This window comes from Amphiura filiformis, chromosome 7, assembly GCF_039555335.1.
Source record: "Amphiura filiformis chromosome 7, Afil_fr2py, whole genome shotgun sequence".
NCBI lineage: Eukaryota > Metazoa > Echinodermata > Ophiuroidea > Amphilepidida > Amphiuridae > Amphiura > Amphiura filiformis.
In genome coordinates, this window is record NC_092634.1 from 50,154,930 (window position 1) to 50,180,122 (window position 25,193).

At 35.1% G+C, this 25,193-nt stretch overlaps 1 protein-coding gene across 1 annotated transcript in view; it reads right to left on the minus strand.

The window, feature by feature from the left end:
- The window catches only part of LOC140157283 (beta-chimaerin-like), a 127,652-nt gene that overhangs the window by 3,317 nt on the left and 99,142 nt on the right, over positions 1-25,193 (minus strand). Inside the window, 6 exon segments of the mRNA XM_072180425.1 lie at positions 1,775-1,889; positions 2,303-2,440; positions 3,737-3,814; positions 5,683-5,856; positions 6,633-6,717; positions 7,547-7,633. Coding sequence (XP_072036526.1) covers positions 1,775-1,889; positions 2,303-2,440; positions 3,737-3,814; positions 5,683-5,856; positions 6,633-6,717; positions 7,547-7,633 — 677 coding nt within the window.

Genomic DNA, 25,193 nt, shown 5'->3' on the forward strand with positions numbered 1-25,193 from the left:
GTATGAGCCTGATTTCATCAATGTAAAGCTGTTTTCACCAATGCCACTGCCCAAGATTGGTGCATTGCATAAGGCACTTCACAGCCTATATATGAGTTTATGGTAATCTGGTAACCGTCACTATGAAAAACCCATAAATATATTATGTGCAATCAAAAATATTTATATTATTATGGTCATTTAGAATCAGTTTTATGCTAAAGTGTGCCCAGGTTCTATGATATCGATATTAGGATAAAGTACCACATTTAAGTAATATTACATAATAGAATTTGAAAGGTGTATTTTTGGCAGGAAATTACTCCAAGTAGCAATGACATAATGCCCCAAATGACGGGCCTGAATATCGCAAACATTTGTACAAAAGTCGCTTCATGTTGAAACGGCCTAACTTAACCCTCTGAGCACTACCTGTCGATCTAACATTGTCTCTGATTGGTCAATTATGTGATATCTTCACTTTAATCACCAATCAGAATGGAGCTTTGCAAATAATTCACCCCAATTTTTTTGTGTGGTGAAATTATTCTAACAATGTTGCCGATTGGTCCAGTCGATAATGAAAACTTATTTTGGCCAATCAGCAGGTAGTTCTCATGGGGTTAAACAGAAGAGTTCCACTCAGAATGAAAGTTGCGGTACAAGCAACACTGCAATTGAAACTGTCCATTTTGCACTAATTGTTCTCAGGTGCCGGCAGCATACACAGGTAAAGTTTGCAGTGTACTTCCCCACACCTTAAAAAGGAAATTGACCCCATGTGGTGACCTGTGTCTGGTTACCTTAAAAAGTACAGCCAGAGTGTCTAACAATCACACAGGGGACTTGTGTTTGTTTGTGTGTTGGAAAGGATGTCTAACCCAAACAAAAGAAGGGATTAGTTCATATCCTCTATTGGCTATTTTGAGAGATTGGATTAACTGGATTCGTAGCATGTTTAAGCTTGATATTTACAATTTATTTTTAGAAAAAGCCGATTATATTTATTTCAAATCACAGTCCTGCAGCCAAATTGCATTAAATATTACAATAAAGGACATTAAAAAAGGACATAAGAACAAAGATTATATTTATTTCAAATCATGGCCCTGCAGCCAAATTGCATTAAATATTACAATAAAGGACATTAAAAATGGACATCAAAAACGGATTAATTTATGATTGGCAATGATTGAAATTAATACCTACGATTCATTTTAAGCTTTTTAAACTTACACCAGTTTATGCCCCTTTCATACACTTTTAGGCATCAAATTGGGCAATAATATGATTATTTTTTCACAAGAAAACTAAATGGACATCAAGTTACAATAGCTTGACACATTTCTACTGCTGTAAATTGCAACAAATATGGTACATTGTGGTTCTGTTCTTCAATTGAAAGAAACATCATCATATTCAAATTTAGTCAATGTACTTTTTACACTTAATTGCTTTGAACCACTGGTGAGACACCAGTTTATCTTTTTCATCAGAGAAAATCCACATATAGTAAGACTTTTAACTATTATGTATTAAAGAAGGGAAGACACAGCGATTCCATCTTATTCATACTGGCTCTCAACATTTCACCATTTCCGTACAAATCTGCTGAGATCAAAATCATCTTCACTCAGCTGGATTACTGCGCTAAAGAACATTTCCTCTCTTCAGTTTTGAAATAAAAAGTACAAAATGTCAAACAGCCCAGTTTCCGATTTATTTGATCAAAGTGCATGTTCCTTGCTTTAGACTGAAGGCTGACATTACAATGCCTCAAGGCTGACATACATACCTGTGCAGATGGAACACTAGATGCTTGAGTGTGTGGTAGTGTGCAGGTCTGTTGTTGAACAAGTCATTGTTTGCATTACGTAGTGCTTCCAGCTTCTGGGTATCGTCTTGGATCTCTGGATTACGAGAACAAAAAGCAGGCCACAGTTTAATGGCTATTTATAGTGAAGTGATTTAACATTTTTATTGGTTGCATAAAGAATGAAATAGTTTGTAATACATCTGCTTTTTACCCAGAATAGTTGACAAATTGTTAGTAATTCCTTTCTTATGGTCCACACCAGCCAACAAATTATCAGGAGGATATTTAATTGTGACAAAATTATTATCAGATAGTCTCTTTTGTTTGTAAACCTTATATATGTCTAAAACACACACAGATCATGATTATTCAGGAATTGGTTTAGTGCTTAGTTTAAGATGTCTTGCTCAACTTAGGATAAGGCCAATTCATACACAAAACAGACACTATCATAGGGAAAGGAAGAGAAAGAGCAAACAAACATTAAAGACAGAAAGGTGAACTTACTTGCAGCAGCTGTAAATTTGTCATAGACCTCGAAGGGAACAAGAGGTATGGGTAATTGGCGGAGGTATAGTTTGAGTGCACCTGTGATTGCGTTAACATCAGGGAAGTCTTTGGTTCCTATGTTGGCTAGCTCGCCATCTATGGGAAGGATAAAAGAGATAAGTGGTGTTAATTTATTACAGATGTGAAGCAACTTGTTAACCTGTTCTTATTCTGACAAAAGCAAGATTCAAATAGTTACTGAATGAGATGTTCTTCATTGTCCAGCCTCAAATCCCATCCCATTCCCTCACTTCTTCATCATCATCATCATCATATCATCATCATCATATCATCATCATATCATCACCATATCATCATCATCATATCATCATCATCACTGTTATCATTGTCATCATCATCATCATCATCATCATCATCATCATCATCATCATCATCATCATCATCATCATCATCATCATCATCATCATCATCATCATCATCATCATCATCATCATCATCATCATCATCATCATCATCATCATCATCACCATCATCATCATCATCATCATCATCGTCACCACTATCATCATCTCTGTTATCATCTATATACCAAGTATTTATTGAACTATAAAGACAGCAATTGGTGATATAACTAGTTTTTTGTTAGCCTTAGGCTGGAGGGGAGAAATCAAAAAGAGAGAGGGGCAAGGGTCCTGACTGAGGGAGCCCATGCCCCCACCCCTGATTGGCCCAATGAAGACAACAACTAGCATCCTCCACTTACTGTTATCATCCACCATACTTTCCAATTGGCACAATTGCACGAAGAGGAAAGATTTTAATTAATTCCTAATTAAACCATGTCATAAACATCCATGTGAATAACACTACACATGTCTTGATATCTAAGCAGTCAGATTAACCTGTAATTCACTTTCAACTATACCTGCTATATGTCAGCATCAAACACTTGTTTTGATTTACTAGCAGTGCTAATTAATCTAAGATGAACACCAAGTACAGGTGCATGTCCGGCTTTTTGGTGTTTGAGCCACACCAGGTGTATGTCGAATATGTTAAGAATCCCCCTATTTTGGGCACATTTCGACACACTCAATCCCCACCCCATGAGAGGTTTCCAGGACATGCCCTAGTTTTCTTTGACTCTTTTTTTTTTCAGTTTCATTTTTTGTATGCATCAATTTCTCTTCAGTGTTCCTGTGTTTACAGGACATATGTGACACAATCTGATTCTGCCAAGCCAAAGGAGGCAATTTTGAAATTGAAGTTACAGTCATTATCACAATCATGCCAAACATGTTATTGCTGCCTAAAATTCTGATTTCCCTAGCATACCTTGTTGAAAAATTTCACAATTGCCTCCTTTCACCTCATATCAGATCATGTCACATGTAATAACTGTGTGTAAGTATATTTGTGAACTTTGCTTACCTTTATCAAATCTTTGCCTGACAAGATCAATATCATCTTGAAGACCTGGAATTCTGTACAATCCTTCAGCCTCCAACCCTGTATCAGACAATCATACAAAATACATTAAAAAACAAAATTACATAACAATATCGCTAAACACATTTGCAAAAGACACAACATAAACAATTTTATACAGGTGCAATACCCTGATCAGCCTACCATCTGAAATTAATCATTGCAGCAACATCAGCTCTCCGAGTAAACAATTAGCAAGTATTTTTCCAGGGGGATCTGTATCATTTTATTTTCACAAGAAATAATGAGACTTGGAGGGGGCACTAACTCGAACCAAAATTCAGCATCTTACTAACTGAGCTAACTTGAATATAATGGTGCAACATCTCAAAAGATTGCCTCATTACTGCACACCTGTCTACAATCCTTTGCTTCAAGAAGCCTTGCAGCCTACCTGGAATCCTTTGCTTACAGAATTACCATTAGGACAGCCAACACAATGTGAAAAATACATGTACTTATTCCTTTATTTACAGAATAGATGATAGGACAAGGAATGTAACTTATATATCACTCAGCTTATAAATATTGCAATGAAAAAAAATTAATAAAATATGCAACAATAAAAAAAAAATATTAATGTCCATCTGAAAAAGTTTTTCTTTGCACGCTCACACATCGCCAACTTCAAACAGCGACAGGAAACTATTGATTAAGAGTTAATTACTACAGTGGACTTAAAACGGAAATGTTGCTACATTAATAGAACACAGAACACCTGTGGAAATTGATGCTTTTCTGGAATTAATATTTACTAAGGTGTTTGCAACCCGGTATTCTGTTGATAGGTACAGGTGCTATGTGAGGGATGGGGGCCCTATGGGGAATCATCGATAGTAGTGGTGTGTTGCATGAAAGCCAACAAAGGAACTTAAACATGTGAGTCACACTGGCACCTGTAAACCACAGGTATGTGATTTAGTATGGTAGATGAGTGATGCCATCTCTAACAGGTATTTTCACACATTATAGTCAAGAAATACCAATTTGTAAGGCATCCAGGACAGACTCTTTGATAATTCAACTTAATTACATATTGTATGAGATTTCTTTTTATAGCTATGAATTAGTATGTAAGCACAGTACCCTATAGTCTATTTGGCTTCCTCCAGACAGTGACGTCAGTATTTTGTCGCAGTTACTTTGCGTGTGTACAGATGTACAGCCTTTGATTGTGCATGTTGACATGCCAGTTCTTTGAGTCAATGCGCGATTTAATACAATGACCACTGGAGCATGCAGTGATGTCATTAATCAAGGAAGCCAAATGGACAAAGCAGGCAACATCACTGTTAACCATCATACCAGTAACAATTGATACATCTATCAGCTCAGGTTGAAGCTATTATAACTTCTGTTGTATGATTTACTCTCTTTACGCAAGATTACGCAGGAAAATTTCAGAATTGTAAATTTTTATGACCATATATGGAATCAGTATGAAATGAGTACAAAGAAGCCTTATTTTGATCCAGTTGTTCTTACACTAACTCTTAATATTTTGAGAAAATATTTCAAAACTTTGGACTTCAAATGTTTGAAGCCTATGGCCTGCACGCAGAGCCGACACAGACCTCCATTTTAGTAGTAATGTCCGAATACAGGTAGCAAGGTGTTATACATGTAAGATCACAAAGATTAGACCCAGTTTCTTCCTGAGGTTGTATGACACAGCTCACAGTTAGTCCAACATGATTATAATTATATTGACACAGAAGATGTGGCGTAAAAATATGAAGAAACTAATGACAAAATGGAGGTTTCAATCATATACTGTGCTAATTTGTTTAGCAGTATGAACCAAGCTGGAAATCATAATGAAAACACTGACATGCCACAGAACCCTTATCATCCCACATCAACTCCTCACACCCTCAATTAATACCCACCTCTACTTTCCAATTCTGCTATACATTTGTCTATGACCACAGGCCGCACATGGCCATGTGCTTTTACTACTGTTGTAAGATCAACGCCATAAATTCTCTTGATGAGCCTCTTGTCTGGGGTACAGTCGGCAGGCACTCGTTTGGAACACTGCTTGTGTGTTGCTAGACCACAATCTATGGAGTAAGAGATAGAAGCAAAGAAAGTGAAGAGTCTGGGGTTCAACTCCCGTATAGTATTTTGATACCGTGCTTACCTACTTTTGAATCACAACATTTCTGTTCTTCACTAATTGGGCTTTTCTATTTAAAATCCACACACTGGAGATGATTTCAATCCCATCCCAATTCCAGGTGTACCTTGTGTTCAATCCACCTGGACATTTATACTAGTTTTATGTTAAATTCCAGTTTAAAATTGATGAAATTGATCAATTCCATTTTGAACAATTTGGTCTTAACCTGATAATGTGGTTTGCAATTCCAAAATAATTCGCAAGTCTTCCACTCTTTATGGATGAGAATGGTTGGATTTTGAATAATTTAAATTGCTCAAGTTGGTTGGAATTCCACTATCCTGCTCAAATGGACTAGCCCATTGAACAATAAAAGCATAGGCCATGAAACAGAAGATTTCATATGCCAAACTCAGATTGGTATTGAATGTTGATGGGAAATTGATTTTAAAGGAATCTCAAGTTCTCTGTACTCAGAAAAAGTTGAGCATGTTTGATACATTTGTGTATCCATATTCACATAACAATGTATTTATATACAACTCAGAATTGTTATTAGTCTGACTAATAGACAAATAATTGTACTTTTTGCGAATATCCAAGGATAAGGAGGGCGTCAGGACAGATACTTAATATTTGTCATAAATAGGAGTCTTACAATAAAATGCCAGAAATATTGTCAGAATGCCTGGAATTGTGTATTGACAGTTAACTCACCTGCACATCTCACCCCCTGAGCTATTAGACCCCACATAAAGTTGCCACAGTATTCGCACCAATTAAGACCCTTGAAATTGTGCACCTGCAAAGAAAGAACAAAACAATTGAAAACTATCACAATGAATGTTTTTCTTCCCTTACCTATCATGGGTATGCCTAGATATAGGTAATCACACTCTCAACTGAAATGTATAGAAATTCAAAATGGCAGTGGATACATCTTCCAAACATCAGCAACTCAATTCTGAACCACTAATGTTGGACACTCTGCAGAATGTCAGGTTCTATTTATATGGTCATCTGTTATTTGTCCTATGTGTGCCCATATATGCATGCTACCTTACATATTGTCTACACAGCATTACAACAATATATTGCTATCTGGATGTTGTTGGTTGTCAAAGTCATATTACATTGTCTGTGATGTTGCTTATTATTTAACTTTCATTTCATCTGGGAGCATTTCTTACGAAGATTCTTAATGCACTGTGTTGCTTTATAACATATTTCCTGAACCTTCATTCAGACATATGTGATGCGATCAAGCAAAATCAGTCCGAACTCGGAAATATTAAATTTTCAGTTTCTTATAGGATTTACAAAACTGGATTTTGTACAAAACCCCATTGAAATTGAACAACCAGTTTCAAAGATGAGCAATTAAGAGTTTCCAAAACAACAGGAAACAAAAAGAAATATTTCCTTTGTTTGGCTGTAACCAAAATTAATATTTCCGAGTTCCGACTGATTTTGCTTGATCGCATCACATATGATCCTTTTCATGTGATGTAAAGTTCCAATGCAGTGAGGTTTTAATTTAAGAAGGGCTTTACAGGCCAGAATAGACAGGTGGGTATAGGTGTAACCTTTAATAGCAGCTTAGGTGTTTCTAATATTAAGTTGCAACCTACCTTAAAGTTATGTTCCTTTTGATATTGAGATGAAGGTAACACATGTTCTGGTGAAGACTGTTGTTTAGGTGTCACGCATCCATCAACCTGTAGCAAACAATGAAAATATCAGATACATTATTAGTGAGACATACTTTGAAAACTTCCATGCCAAAGCCACAAAAACATAAAACATGCTAAAATATTAAGGTCCGATTTCTCTAAGTTTGGCTAGTCGCCAGCCTTCCTAAGCCAGCAGGCTAGCCCTACCAATGTGGATCCATTTTATTGACTTATCTTTCTAGGTGACGTACGATGTAAAATTGTAAGCACTAGTATATTGGGTGTAAGCCTGATGTCTTAGGAAGTCTGACCACTAGCCATGGTTCGAGAAACCGGCACATATATTTTGTGGGGATGTTGACCGAAATATTTATGCCCATTTTTGACTTCATGAAGTGGTACATGTCTTTTTAGCATGAAATACCAAATGAATGTTGCAACAACATGTTTATTTTGACACAAAAGCACATCTTGTGAAAATTATTGGATTATCTCTTACACACTCCTTAACCCCATGAGAACTACCTGACGATTGGCCAAAATGAATATTGTGTCCAATTTTAAACCAATCAAGGAGGGTATTAATAAGATGCAAGTTTGACCATAAATAGTTTAGAGCCTAGTCATAATTGGCAATTGAAATGAGCATTTCAAGTTATCAACCAATCAGAAATGCTGTTAGATGACCAGTTGTGTCCAGGGAGTTAAACTTGAAAATATGTTGGTTTGTGATGGGGTTTGAGCTATTTAATGTTAACACTGTCAAGATAGTGAAGCAAGCTTTTACATGAAACATGTATGTACACTTATTAATGTCAGGATGTTAACAATTGAAAACACTGAAACTCAATATGGTCATGTTTAATCACAGTAATGATCTGATTATGATATGGAGATGAAAACCATAATCAACATTGATAACAAGATTGAGATGCTAGTTAACATATCAAATGCATTAATAGTTTCCTGTAGAGGGAATTTGAGCATTTTTTGATATTTCGATTGCAAATGCAATGAAAGAGGAGATAGGTTTGATTCATAACAGAAGCTCATTGCTTTCTTTATCTTGTGTTAAGTATTGGGAAATTTATGATTTGGAAGATTTGAGATATGAAGTATCATAGAAATGATGAAAATTGTATGAATATTATTGTACATGCAATCAGGGTTCGCAAAAATGTAAATTTCCCGGGAAGCAAGCTAAATTTCCCACAATTTATAGCATGTTTTTATACAAAAAAGACACAATTTCCCTCCAAATACCAACATTACCTTAGAATAAGCTTCCCAAATTCCCCACTTTTTCGAGCCATGCATGTAATATTACAAGCTTAAAGTTGTAAAGCCATAGTTTAACTTCTTATTTTGATTACAACTTCTTAATTATATTATCCAATTTAGGGTTTACTTTGCTTTAGGGAATACAAAATACTGCACAACTTTAGAATCTCCTGTCATTAACCCTCATGCTCACAGAATAAACCACAACTTGTGGGTGGTATACTTTATTGCTAAACCTAGCCCATAATACTTTCTTACACTGGTAAATCCTAACTATACATACATTGGTTGTTTACATCATCTTCTTTTATAATTCTAGTAAAATACACATTAATTTTGCATGAAAGTACAATAAAATTGACCTATGACAACACATAGCAGTTCTTTGTTCCATAGTGTCAACATCCAATTCAACAATTGAAAATGAAAGTGCAATTTTGAATAGATGACGATGAATAGAAACTTAATTGGGCTATTCCAGTTTAAATCCATACACCCCTATCTTCCACACAGGGAGTGTGAATTTCAAATGGGATTATGACTTCCATAGTGGGTGTACGGATTTCAACTAAAAGAGCCCATTAGTGAACCACAAACGAAACTGCAATAACCACAATGAGTTTCATATAAAAACAAATTAGATCACCTTCCCATGTTATTATACATATTTCTCCTAAAATTAACGAAATTATTTCTTAGATTAATTAGTCTCAGTGTAATTAGTTTTTATTAAATTTTAATCAAGTAATCCAAGATAATTCCTTGTACTCTATTATGAGGAAATCAGCCAATGTTTTCCCAATCAGCAGTGTCCATGACATAACCCAAATTAACACAGAATTTTAATTTAGTACTTGAAAACTATGTGAATTTCAACATAGAAAGTTATTAATTGTTACACTCTTTAACCTGAAATTCTGAGTCCTACCTACAGAAATACTGCCCCAATACTAGGCATATTTGTATTAATTTGAATTTCATATACATTTGGTATAATTTATGATCACAAAAATGCAAAATGTTGATATTTTAAACAATCTGATCTGGAACCTGCATTGATGTACCTCTGCGGAGAGGAGTTAATCAATTGTGCCAAACTCATAATAAAAACTTTGATGTGCTAATCAAAATATTATCTCTTGCTGTCAAAAAAGATCATCACTTGTACGATTAATTAACTTTTTGCTACCCTATAAGGAAGTTGATAAGGCTGAATTCAGGAAATTTTGATCAAGATTGGAATATGAGGTTAACAAGTGTTCAATCAGGTCAAGGTACATAGGAGGGCTTGGTTCAATGGGGAAACTGACAGGAGATTGAAAATGATCTCTAGCAATATTGCAATTGCTGCTACAGGTGTATATCTGATGGATAAAATAGCTGCTCTGTACCAAATTTCAAACTGGCAGGAGCTTGAAATGATCTCTAGCAATATTGAAAGCTACAGGTGCCTGGTAAATCTGATGGATAAAATAGCTGCTCTGTACCAAATTTCAAACTGGCAGCAGCTTGAAATGATCTCTAGCAATATTGCAAGCTATGTAGGTACTAGGTAAATCTGATGTATAAAATGGCTGCTATATGCCACATTTCAAACTGGCAGGAGCTTGAAATGATCTCTAGCAATATTGCAAGCTATGTAGGTACTAGGTAAATCTGATGTATAAAATGGCTGCTATATGCCACATTTCAAACTGGCAGGAGCTTGAAATGATTAAGCAATATTGCAAGCTACATGTACCAGGTAAATCTGATGAATAAAATAGCTGCCCTGTGCCACATTTATATAGTATATAAATACATGGAAAGATACCGGTATGCTGCGGTTCAAAAATCTCAAGTAGTAAAAATCGGTTGTGATGAACTGTACATCCGATATTAAATGTGGTATTTTTTCTTACGGTTTTGTACCTTTAAGATGAGGACCATCGCCAAAACGATTTGTTCCAATTAAAAAAAAGTGCAAGTTGTGGATATTAGAAGCACAAATGTGTACATCCATATCAAAATGATGCACTTGTCGGCTCCTACATGTATCTCATTTCACATTTATAGCTTGGAATAAATACCAGACTCATCTCAAGTGGAGGTCACTTCCAATCATCACCAAGTCACATGGTTCAGAAATATTCTCTCTCTGTATTCCTAAACCATGTGACTTGGGATGATTTGAAGTGACCTCCACTTGAGATGATTCTGGTATTTATTCTAAGCTATTATGTGAAATGAGACACATGTAGGAGCCACAAAGTGCATCGCTTTTGATATGGATGTACACAAATATACATCATATTAATGATGCAACATATCTCAGGCCTACATATTTTTAGGGAAAATATGACCTTTCTTGAGATGCCAAAGCTTACAGTAAGACACTGATTTGAAAATGATAAAAGACATTTCATATATGGCAGTCACCCATGCTTTTTCAGTGCTAGCAAGTCTAATGGAATCTCATATAACTAATTAGTTTGTATTACAAATTATCTGATTCAATTTTGAAATTCAATGACTTATGGTTTGAGTCAAGGCTGGATTGTGTTACATATCTCACACTAATGGCCATTGTGCTATTCCAGTTGAAATCCATACACCCCCTGTGGAAGATATGACCTTAATCTCCCACACAGGGAGTGTGAATTTGAAATGGGGTTACCTGAATGGGCAGAGCTGAATGGACTCCAATTGAAATTTACCTTCCCTGTGAGGGAGATTAAGGTCGTGTCTTCCACAGAGGGTATATGGATATCAACTGGAATAGCCCATTGGTGATCTGACACTACACAGATAGTGATATTAAGAAGACTTTATGAGCAATAGCTTCTGTTTATTATTATTATTATTATTGAATAATTTCTTTTTATTAGTCATTTTTGGCTAAAACCTCTGATTATCCTTACTTTGTAAATAGCTGGAAAATGTCATAATCCACTTGCTTACTTGCTTAATTTGAGTGGTGTCATCAAACTGCTGACTTTTCAGTTTTCTAATTTTGAATTTGAAATATGGGCAAAAAGAAGAAGCTCCCGGCCAAATTGATTTACTTTTTCTTTGTATGAGCAATATACAAAGAATAAAATCAAAGATATTACCTTACTTAAAACTGATCCGAAAAAAAAAATTGCTACGCAATTTGATACCAAAACAGAAAATTCATAAATGATAAATTTGAAACTCCCCAAGATTGTAGGCATTCTTTTTATAAAGCCTGAATTTTTGCATACAAACTGCTATTGGATGGATTTTTTGGGTAAGAATCCAGGGTTTGATACCACAAAGGAACAAGCACCATGGCCAGGTCAGTTATCAGGAACCCCCTTGTTTCCCTTAAGTCTTCATAATGCCAGCTAAGTTGACAGAGTCAATATACATGTCCTGCATCCTCTGTGTGTGGTGAGAGATGTCACCAAAAGGTAACAGGTGAAAGTAAGGTAAATATCAAAAACATCTTTTTATCAGAATTTCACTTTTTTTAAATAAATGTTTCCTTATGGTCTTTTCTAACAGATAAAGCCGTTGTTACTATAAGCCATGACTCTTGACGCCAGTTAAAATTATTTTAATTTGATTCAAATGATTTTAAGTGACTCTATCGCATTGAATTTGTACAGTAACTCGACTGACTCCACTTAACTTACAAAAGTGGGCCACAAAAATGACACAACTTGTGCTTAGAAATACAATGCAGTTCAAATCCATTTTTGCCCTTATCCCTGTTTGCACTAAGTGCCTCTGTGCATTAGAATCTTCGCAGGTTATATATATATGGATGTGGTTTTTTTTGTAATTTGGGTTTCAACCCCTTGAAACAAATCACTACAATACAATCCCTTATTCTGTGGATCCAAAACAAACTCGATTTTTTTCAAAAAACTTTAGATTGAAGACTGTCACATGGATTAGCACTGGTTCAAATAGGCATTTTTGAAACATGCCCCTAAAAGTTTGAATTTTGAACAAGTGGTTAAATGTAAGTTAGAGGCACAGGCTTTGTAACTCAGAGAGCCTTAAGTTCAATTTTGACTTTAGTTTCATAGTAACAGTGTCCTAATTTCTCCAATTCAAAGTTTATTCCTGGGAGGTTTCCTCAAATTGACATCAATTTACAGATGAAATCACGAGCCCAGACACAGAACGAGTGATTTAGCAATGAATTACATAATTTGATGTGTCTCTATGCCAATGTGATAGAGGAAATTTAACTAAATGAGGCATGGCTGGTGAATTAGTATGGAAGGTTGTTGCACATTTCCACATCTATCGACAAAGAGTTCAAATGTTGCAATTGCATTGTCTATCCATGTGCACAACAACACTATGTGTGTAATGTGACATACTTAGTTTGGAATCTTTGTTCACTTTTAGTATCAAAGGTGTTCTTTTTCAAGCTGAATGATCTAAGAAATGAAAGGTGTTCTTGGGTATCCATATAAGAACCAAAGTACATAATCAAGTACCAAAACTGATCAAAACACAAGCATAATATTATTAAGCAATAATAAGCAACATTGATCATTTTTGCAAGGAACCTTTCATTACTGATAATTGATGTTTTGCTGTGATGGTTAATTTTATAATACAGGGCAATAGGAAAGAAGTTTAATGTACTCATAATATGCTACTTGTTGTAAATGAAATATGTCGCAATCACAAAGTACAGACACACACATAATATTAACAATTCCTGATGCAAAGGAACCAAGACACTGGATTATCAGGCTATTCCGATTGAAATACATACACCCCTTGTGGTAGACATGAACGTAATCTCCCACACAGGTATATACAATGTATCTCAAATGGAATCACCCATTCAGGTAACCTCATTTGAAATTCACACTCCCAGTGTGGAAGATTAAGGTTGTGTCTTTCATAAGGGTGTTCAGATTTCAACTGGAATAGCCTATTGGCTCTTGCAATTAGCAGTAGTGAACCCAATGACAAAAGCAGCAAGAGTTATATTGTACTTTCATCATATGTGCATTTTTTCCTATGTCTATAGATTCACAAGACCAATGGACCTGCAGTGCCATAAGTTCATCTCTTGCAACTTTACTTTTTACAATACTACCATGACTGTCAATTTGGTAGAAAATGCATTGATTGAAGATATGACCCAGTCACTTCAATCAGTGTGTCATGTTCCTGAGTAATCCCAATAGATAACAAGAATCATCCTCACTAGAATCTTCAACAACCTCATCAGAGAGGCACAGTTCTTTAACCCTAATATGTTGTACACACATAAAATGACATCTTGAATATATTGGGTACAAAACCTCATCCTCCCCAACACCAGGTCAACCTTTGAGCCACAATTATAGAATGGAATGACTGAACTATGCCACTGGAGATCAGATCATTTTGGGACATAGCACCTATGACCTAAATTCTTCAACAGGTGTTTAACAGCTATTATCATGGGCATCAGCAAATTTCATATTAATTACATATAATAAGCAGTGGTTAAAACCATATTGTTGTCATGCACCCCTTCTCTCTGGACTCCATTCCCAAAGGCACAGTGGAGTGTATCATTGCACATCACATGAAGAATATAGGGCTTCCGTTACATTAACTCTTCCCAATGGAGTTGTCTGTACAACACATTTTCATCCTGGTCCAATTTTATCTTGACCATCCAGATCATAGTGTAAGATATGTAACATATGGGATAGAAGAGGACCCATCAGTAAGAAAAGTAGAAACAGATTCAGATTTTGTTTTCATTATCAGTAAATGCTGTCTTCCATAATCATAACTTTAAAAAAATTATCTTTTTAAGTGCAAATTTTCACCTGATCAGCTGATTAACTTTTTGCGCTTCACCAATTTTGAACAGTTTCACTCATTTTTAAATTTGTGATTTTAAGTTTTTTCACATTATAGATTTCAAGAGTGTTATTCACCCTGCTGCCTGAGGCAAAAAAAAAAAAAGCAAAATAAATCCAACATGAACACTGCTCACTTTAGCAGAATTAAAATTTTAACGCGACTTGTTACACAACAATTTTATTTCATATCTTTAATAAAAAATTGTTCAAGGGTCAATGTACGGTTAAATCTGGTATTGATAACAACCCCTCTTCCTATCATAGGCCTCTTCGATCACCTTCAGCGATCCAATCAAATATGATGAAGATCTACATTTCCAATGCATATCCTTACCCTAAACCCAACAAAATTATAATTAAAAACACTGGAGAAATCAATTAAGGGTCAACGCACACACAAATGTCCAAACCAAACCCCACCTTCCTGCGCCAGGCATTATTCCTGTCAAAAATGGGAAGGGGGCAAGACTCATCTTTCACTCTGAATCATGGATTGCCTCAGGACCATCCTATCTGGCTTCCTCACCTTTATTACCCCCCTCCCCTTACCCCTTCTCTCTGACAACTGATGAGAAACATAGCCCGTTTTGCTCCTTGCGATGCTTTCTCCGTAACCTCGGAGTTGAGGTTACCTACAAGTAGTCCCTGGTGGTGAAGCTATCTTGGTGAATGATCTGCAGGAGGTAATGGAAGCCATATGGCGCATCAGGAAGCCATGTGTGCCCACTAGTAACAGATCCACTGTTAACTTACATATTGCTTTGTGGGCAACTTAAGGTTTCATTGTAGAAATGTCATGATGAGTCTTATAATTTCAACTTCTTATGGGACAAAATGTATACTAATACCATGCCTGTATGTATGCGATTTTGTCATGACAATTGCATGATATTGTTTACACCAACAAGTATTTGCTCACTTTCTTTGAAAGTATTGTTTTGAAGTTAAAATGTATGCTCTCCTCAATTTGCCTATTATTATTATTTATTCATTAATACTTCCAATAATATAGACAACTAGATATATGCCATATTCATCCCTTTTATGAGAATAATGGCGTATCGTATTACAAGTTTTCAATTTCGATCAAACAAATCCGTGAAACATTTGGATATTATACTGATGTGAACATGGCATAGGTGTATAGCATTGAATGCATAGGTAGAAGGGAACTTAAATGCAAGCTGCAGGAAATATCACTATGTCATGTTACTATTATAAACATACTTTCTTGAGATTCAATGTGTTAACAGTATGTTCCTCAGGTGCGTATGGCAAACATGTGCAAAGCGTACGATCTCAGGTATGTTGCATGACATACGTCAAACTCTATCAAAATCCCAATAATATTGGTGAGTAATAGGAATTTATATTACTTGAAATATGCACATTACATCAATGAGGTCAAAATTGCTAAAATAGATATGTAGTCTGATTTTGATCTTCGATACACCTAAGCTGCAATGCTCTGCTTGTCACGGTACTGCAACCACGAACTCTCACACTATGCTAGTGACACATACAAGCATGTTGGATAAGAGTAGCGATACATGGTGGTGTCATCATTCATAACCTGTCCTATATATTCTTGCATCAACAAAAATATTTCAATAAAGTTAAGATTTTAATTGTGGTAAATTTGTTTTTTGGTTTGCTGTTTAAAACATTCACAGTTTGGATTTCTAGAGAATAGGTTCTATGTTAGACAAGTACATTCCACTAAATTTTCGAGTTAACAGCCGATGACACACAATGGAATTTTGAGGAGAGCAATTACCTATTATAAATTAGCCATTGTCAACATAACAAAATATTTTTGATACACCCACCATACTGTTGCGCATTCCAACTTTCCACAAAACCTCTAGTATCTATAAATAAGCATCATTCATAAACTAGTCATATAAAACTGACCAAATGTTTTCTTGTTTTCTTCAAAGGATGTTATTTGAAAATAAGTTATCAAGTTAATAATCAATAAGAAACCAAATGTTAAACACCACAGTTTGATTGAAACAGATGTAACCAGCTGAACCTGCAAACTCTTCTCACTAGAATCCACAACATGCTCATCTATCAGGGGAACAGTTCTTAAACCCCAATACATTTGTACATTCATTGAATGACCTTTGAAGATTTGGGTACAAAAACTCATACTCTGCAACTTGAGGTCAAATTTTGCACTATGATTATGTAATTGAGGTTATTGGACTATGCCATTGGGATGAGGCTCTTGTCGTCCATAGTGTCTTGACGTCATTCCAATCCGCAATAACCATGACCTGGTCTCATTTGATTCAGGTACTCAAACCATCAATGCAAAGAAACATTACAGTAGAATTAAAACCAGGAAAGTCCAATTTCATGACTTTGAGAAACACCCTTAAGCTGCTGCACATTTAAGCCTTCTTGACGTCAAGATAATCTTCCACAACCATGACCTGCTATCAATCACTATATTATGAGACCATCATGACAATAAAGGGTGAAATATTGCAATATAATGCTGCAATTCCCAGGAAAGTTCAATTTCTTTGTTTTTAATGAAGGGCTTGACCGGCTCATCATTAGCAATCATGATGTCAAGTTGATGATCAACAAACATGATCTGTTCTTTCTCACACTGGTGCTCTTACTCTAAACACCGTGGACAGTGCATATAGGTGAAATGCATCAGCACCACCTGTCATATAGCACAGGAAAGTCCAATTTCACTATTTTGTGAAATGCCCTTAGATATTTTGAAAATAATTATCAAATTTAAAACACAGCGTCACGAAGTATAAAAAATGTTACTCTGATAGCTGCTTTGTGATCAATTTTGAGATTCTGTTAGAATAATATGATTTTGAAACATACAATAAGACAGAAAGTTTGTGTGTGATTTTTCTGTCAATAAAACTCTACATGGCCTGTGATTGGTTATCATAGCCTATTTAGGGAGTTGCCCTATGCTTGTTCCATATGATATATCCCATCATACACTGTTCCAGAGGGGTCCCATCAGCCGCCAGCATTCCACATTTGTATGTTAGACTTACTGTTGCGCAGCCATTATTTTCTAAATATGTGTGAGGACAAGATTCCGTAGCACAAAGCATTCAAAGTGGAATAGTGCATGATGGGAAATAAATACAGGGCAGTATTTCTTACTGTATACTCAACCTATCCAAGAAATATGTACAGAAATGCTATCACAAGTATCAAAACATAAACAACTACAAAGCAGCTTTTCCAGATAACACTTTTTTGCGACAATCTAACCATATTATCTCTTATAGTCAGTCATAGTTGACAGAGAATTGGGCCAAATTGAATCAAAATTTGTCAAGATCTTGAAAAGTTGTAGCTGCAGGGCACGGACTGTGTGTCTTGGTTTCCATAAATGTTTCTCTAGTATTTCCTGATATAAGCCATAACTGACTAATGGTTTCTATATCTGCTACATCAGTCATTCACCCTTAGAGAAAATATGATCTATGACTTTGCAAGAAACCACAACAAAAGTCTAGCAAGTGTTTTAGCTTATGGTTTTTATCATCTATCTTGTCTTGTTTTAAAGTTTGCAAACTCATCTTTTTAAGAAGATTTCTTTTTAAATAGACCCTTTCTTCTTCATTCATTCAATCAACTTTAATTCATCAGAGACACTCAAATCAAGAAAGTTAATCTTCTTTGGGACCTTATTTATTTGACTGAAAACTTTTTTTAGTTTTATCATATTTATGATTTTGACCATATTAAACAAAAAGCTTCACCAAAGCAGGTTGTGTAAGTATGCCCAAAATGGAACTGAAATCCAGTTCCATAGATCTGGGGATGAATGGGTACAGTTCACAGGTTTTGATTTCCTAAGAATGTAGACAAATTTCCCTCCAACATATCAGAATTTCCCATTATTTCTATGTATTTCTTTATCCAAACAAAAAAGCATAATTTCCCTCCAGATTACCAAATTTCCTGTGAATGAAATTCATCAATTCCCCAATTTTTCCAGGCAAATACAGTTCACATACAATTGTCAACATTATTGCCTCTGTAGGATCCAAACTGTATGTTTAGACAGAGAGGGGCTCAAAGACACAATGCATAGTTGGTCAATTCGGTATAAAGGGTTGTTGACAAGAATGCTCTAAAAATTCAAAATAACTTTTTGTTCAATTATTTTATCATATTTCATGGACTTATATATCAAAAAGAGTTTCATGAACAATAATTGTCAGAAAAACTTGAAATATACTCCTTTCGTCACAAACTTTAGAACCATCATGCCGGACGGATGCACACACAGACCGCAAAACAAAGTTCAACAAGTCCAAGGCTACAGTTGCGGCTAACACACAAAATGGAAGTGGTCCGCAGTTGTCACTATCTATTACATTAATAAGTCATAATTACAGTGAGATGACGGACACAAGTATGATGGACGTTGAAGGTACCCAGGGAAATAACTTTGTGGTTAATAAAATACCCTGACTACGTAGAGATAGGCTAATCTAATCAGCCCCAAGTTTAATTAATAACTATTAGCGAGGGTGCCATACGACACCTGTTGATTAACAAGGGTTAATTAGGGGGAAGCTTAAGGTGGTATTGGATGCATTTTCTAGAAATTAGAAAATGCTTTGAGCATGTTTTAAACAGATTAATTGAGTATGGTAAAGTACACTGATCAATATGCCTTTTGTTTGGAGCAAATCAGACATACGGTTTCCATAATACATCAATTTATATTTTCTTTGTATCCTATTGTTTTTGTCAATAATCAATGTAGTTAATGAGCTAAAATGACTGCAAAGGCTCATGAATATGTAATTTTAGCCAATATTCTGCTAAAATCAATGCATAAATGTTCAGGGTACTTTTTTATTTTACATAATTTTGCCCTGAAACTTGGTCAAAAATGTTTCTAATATGTCCTAATGTATTATATAGTGAAGCCGCCCTCTAATTAGCATATTTGCATAATTAATGAGCTAATTTGCATAAATGCTAATTAAATATGCAAATATGCAAATTAGGGGCGGCTTCACTATATAATACATTAGAACATATTAGAAACACTTTGACCAAGTTTCAGGGCAAAAGTATGCAAAATAAAAGTACCCTGAACATTTATGCATGGATTTTAGCAAAATATTGGCAAAATTATATGTTAATGAGCTTCTCCAGTCATTTTAGCTCATTAACTTTATTGATTATTGATAAAACAATAAGATACAAAGAAAATATAAATTGATATATTTTGAAAACCGCATGTCCGATTGACTCAAACAAAAGGCATATTGATCAGTGTACTTTTGCTCTACTCAAATAATCTGTTTAAAACATGCTTAGAGCACTTTTATAATGCCTCCATAACCACCTTAATTGTTATCCACACTATTATGATATCAAAATGATTGACATTGTGAGGTTGGATGGGTAATATTTTAAAATTCATTGTGGTTTGTGAAATGGCGACACTTAACATTATTTTCGCCAAAGTTGGTTGGTATATTTGCATACTGTTGGTCTTTTTGATTGAAAGTGCTATTCTTTCTGTCATTTTGAAAGTTGTGCGCACCGATCAGAATTCAGAACATATCTTGCGGGATCAGGTAACTTGAATGACGTTTTTTATGATGATGATCTTATCATGAATAATCCTGACGAATATCCTCAAGTTTATTGTTTAGTGTGTTTGTTTGTTTTCACAAATCTAAATTTGTTTTGACCAAAGAAGCCATTATGTTGTTTAAACCATATATTCATATGGAAAGTAATTGTTCAAACATGTAATTTTAATCGACAAACTTGCTTTCATTTCATGCCTTTCCACAATCTGACAAACGATGTTCCTGCCTGGAAATATTTAGCCAAATTAAATTAACACACATTTCATTACACGAAGCAATGCCATATTCCTAACAGATCCATAGAGCAATACGTATGAACTGGGCAAACATCCGTTGATCTCAATCTGATTTGCGCTGATTCCAGTCCCTAAGGTGGAACTGCCAATTATATAATATGGCATTCATTTTAAGTGCTATTTTATTCTTTCAAGTACCAGCTGGGTGTGGATGTATAGCTGAAACAAAAATGTCCAAGTTCAAAGTTTATTCTTAGAGAAGCATTAAATGATTTCCCCAAACATACTAATTGTTTGTATTTTAATTCCATTTTGTGTAAGGGTGTGTTTCAACATTTTGTAATTTGAATTCTTGCAAGTCACTTAAGTTACCACCAAAGGTATACCATAATTCACACAAAACTTTAAGTTTGCTTATTCTTTTTTAAATTAGTTTGATAAGCTTAAAGCTTCATTGTACTTTATTTGCATGCTGAAAATGTTTCATATACTTCATAATTGTGAAAACTCTTTTTGTTGTCTGTCATATTTGCCAAAATTATTTCCATGTTAAAAGCAGGCATGAGACTGCACTTTCCTAAAAAAAACTGAAAAAACTGAAAATTGTCAAATTGGACAAAAGGTACCAAAAACAGGCTGAAATTAAATAAAGTTGCAGAAATTTTGACAAAAAAAACCTGAATTTAGTTTAAAAACTGAAAATTCTCATGCCTGTAAAAGTCTAATTGTAGTAATTGGCTTGACCTTTTACCAAACTTCGCAAACCAGCAATATTTGTGTCTTTTAACAAGGGTAAGACCAAAATGTCACACCAAATAATCCCCTCAAACGTTTTGTCAGTAACATCTGTTGCAAACACTCATCTTCTATGCCGCTCAACCCGCAACCCTCGTCATCAGCATCTTTCATACATCATCCTCAATTTTCACCAATTTAAGCTGCCACCAACAGGAAACTCTTCATTTTGCATCAAAACCCACATCAAAATATGAGTGCAAGTTTTCAATTTTTGAAAACTCATCGTTTGCTAACAAATTTTGTAAGGATGACCTCAATACAATTTGCCTGCTATAATAGTTAATGCCTTCCACACTATTATCATAGAGTTTACACAAAAAATATCTGATCTATCTCTAGAAACACTCAACTAATACTGAGCATGTTTGCACTCATTTGAATGTATTTTTTTATTCACATTCCAAATATGGTCATGAAAATACAAGATTCTGAAATGTTTAACATTTTGCAAAATTTCTTACTATTTTACCTACTTCACCTCGAAATGAACACATAAGAGGCTAATAATATGTGTCATGCTGAGGGTATGGTAGCTCTAAAGAAGAAAATAAAATATTGGAAGAAACGGAGATCAGAAACGACAAAAGATATACACCAGGCTGCTGGATCTTGTTATCTGCCATGATTAGCTAAATAGCTACTTAAGTTTTCTATCACGCACCCCGCTTCAGTTCTTTAGATCAAGTTGTGCTTTCTTCTTGGCATGCCACACACACACATGCGTAAGGCGGATAAGAGGGAGCAGGAATTCAATTATTTATTGACAATTCTATCAACTTGGAATCTGTTTAAAATCATAATCAATTCTAAATACAGGTATTTAATATTCTGTTATGTCAGAGATGTCAAATTGTCAGGCACATTAGAAAACTATGATGAGCAACTATAGCATTCTTTGATCTGTCAAACTTAAATGCCAACCAAACTGCACAATACCCACTATTGAAAACCTAAAACATGACTCATTAAATACCTAGCTCAGGTGGATTCCCAGTCTTACATAATGACCCAGCATATTTTAAAAACTACTTAACCATACTAGGCAAGTTTGTCCTCACTTGAATCATGCATTTCACATAATTATCCAAAATATTATCCATGATGTCAAATTTCAACATATTTTGGAACAATTTGCAACATTTTGGATTCTTCCTAACAATTAGCAACAACGTTTTATCTTTAAAATAATCATAAATTTCATATAAAAAGAAGAAGTCAAACAGGTCCACTTTTTATGACAAAAATTATCCCAATATTTTCAAAAATATGTAAATTTCAAAACAGAGAAATATATTCCTGCAGTGCCAGTGGTCAGTCTACACATATTATATCACACATTTGATGCTATCCAATCCATACCTCTTTGGCCCCTAATATAAAGTTTGTCTCTTAGCATGGAAATGCGCAACTTTAATAAAACCATCCAGGATCCATGCAGAATTAACCATCATATGGAAAGTGATGAGAGAGAATCTGAACAGAAAACAAGGATCACTTCACATTGACAAAATATTTGTTTTCCATACAATCGTACTACTGATCAAACTTAACGCGGCAGGATTTTACCAGAAAAGAGACGATCTCCGAAACCATTTAAATCATAAGGTCAGTACTTTTCAAGGTCTATCATGATAAAGGTTAGTGCTTTTCAAGGTCTGTCATGATAAATTAAGTCGGCTTTAGATCAGTTCGGCCAAAACTGGCATCAGATGCGCGATTACGTAGATAGATGATGCTGATGACAGTCCCCACAGGATGTACACTGCAAATGAACCTCACAAGTTTCTATGGTTTGTTTATCTAACGATTGACTTCAATCATATCTAGCTATTAACGCAACAAATTCTGCAACACGAAAGGAAATTGAATACTTTCCAATGCTGATGAAAAGCCTAGTTGAAAAGATGACTGAGAATTTTGTTTAATCATTACCTATTAGTCGACCAACTTAATCCAGTCCTGGTACACAGTGTCACCTAATATCACCAAAACCATATTACATTCAAACTATGTCAATGTTTAGACACACCTACATGAAGACGGTCAGATGCAAGAAGACCCTAAGTGCTTTGTTATTACTATGTGTTTACGACCTTCTTGTATCCAACAAAATGTTCATAAGTGAGTTAACTGGTCAATTAACTCGTCCTAGTCAAGTTTATATATAGAAAAAAGTATGATTAGGTACAAGAATATCACCAAGTTCAATGTAAAATGCTTGAACTTGCTTGAATACAGATTGGAAAGCTAAAACATCATCCAAACCACATGAAAAAGTCGTCATTTTGGGACCATAAAAAGGAAAGATCATATTTTCCTACCAATTTGGAAGCCTGTTCTCATTACCCCCAATAAATATCATTTTGAACCAAAATACAGCTTTCCAGGCATATGATACCAAGTCATAATCGTAGTATGTATATCAGAGCCAAGATTGCTTTAAATCAGTTAAAACTTTGGAACCATCTCTTTTCTTATTTCCTTTTAGAAGTAGATACAGAACTATGTCTCTAAAGCAATTTGGTTAAGCTTAATTGAATTAAAACCAGTTCAAAAGTGGAACTATCATTATTGATGTGAATACCAAACTCTATATACCAAATATGGAGAAACAAAGGAAACCAAACTTAATATTAAACCACTTTAAATCTGGAATAGTTTCCTTCATTCATTATCATATGAACACCTGTTGGAAGGCAAATCATTACGAAAGAGGCCCATCAAGCCTGATAACTATGGACGGGGTAAAACAAGGGGTTCTCTGTGTGGTGGTGGTTTGCTGAGGAAATCTACCCTGGGAAGGAAATCAACATAAGAAAGTGACAACGGATTCAATCTTATCAAAGCCGTGTCTCATGCCTGACACTTAGCTTATTGATCCACAACAAAATGGCCAACTGTTTGACTGCGGATGTATGCTGAACTTTTGTAGGATTCTAGGATTGCAGTTCTGGGTAATGAAATTAACTTTACCTACTGTGTGGAACGGTAAACCATGTAGCTTGACTAAACATTGAGATTCAAACTTGTTAACATTTTGAGTACAAATAAATTCACTTGCAAATGTGCAGCTTATGAACAAAGGAAAGATGGATGTTATCTGCTTCAATTTTCCACGTTATTTCTTACCTTTACCTTTATATTTCGGAGTGCAGAAATTGTTTACACTTTACAGCACAATAAAAATCATCTGTCTCAATTAAGCTACTAACTGATAATCACTATTGGACCATGTTCACCGATCTCTGTTCACCTGGTTATGAAGCTTCTCTGTCACCTATGTCCAAGACGACTAGCCAAGAAGATCGCCACTATCAATATGTACTGTACTCACCGGCTACATAATTACAACCTTAGGTTAATGGGTGAAATGGTATCTGGATGTCATTGTCATGAGCCGAGTACTGTTTTCGGACTCAGTAATATGAGCATGCGAGTCTAAAATCCACAAAAAACTCTGCGCATGATGACCACATCCTCATACCACTTCATCATTAACTGAAGGTCTTAAATGGTCCCATTTCTGTGTGGGTTTCAAATGGACATTATGTGCAGAACAAATATTTGATATCAATCAAATATATTGTACACAATAATGCCCATTTGATATCCATCTCCACAATCTGCATTCATTTTTTGCAGACTTTAGCAGGTCACCATCTGTCCCCAACCTATCAGAAGTCCTCCTTATATATTGGAGAGATGTGATAAGCTGTGACACTCAACATGCATTACAAGCTTGTCTGAAATCCACCCCGAACTAGAATTTTGGCATGAATCTAAAGATCCATTCTTGCAAAGATTCCCCACAACAGATGTGCAAGGATCAAACCAAATC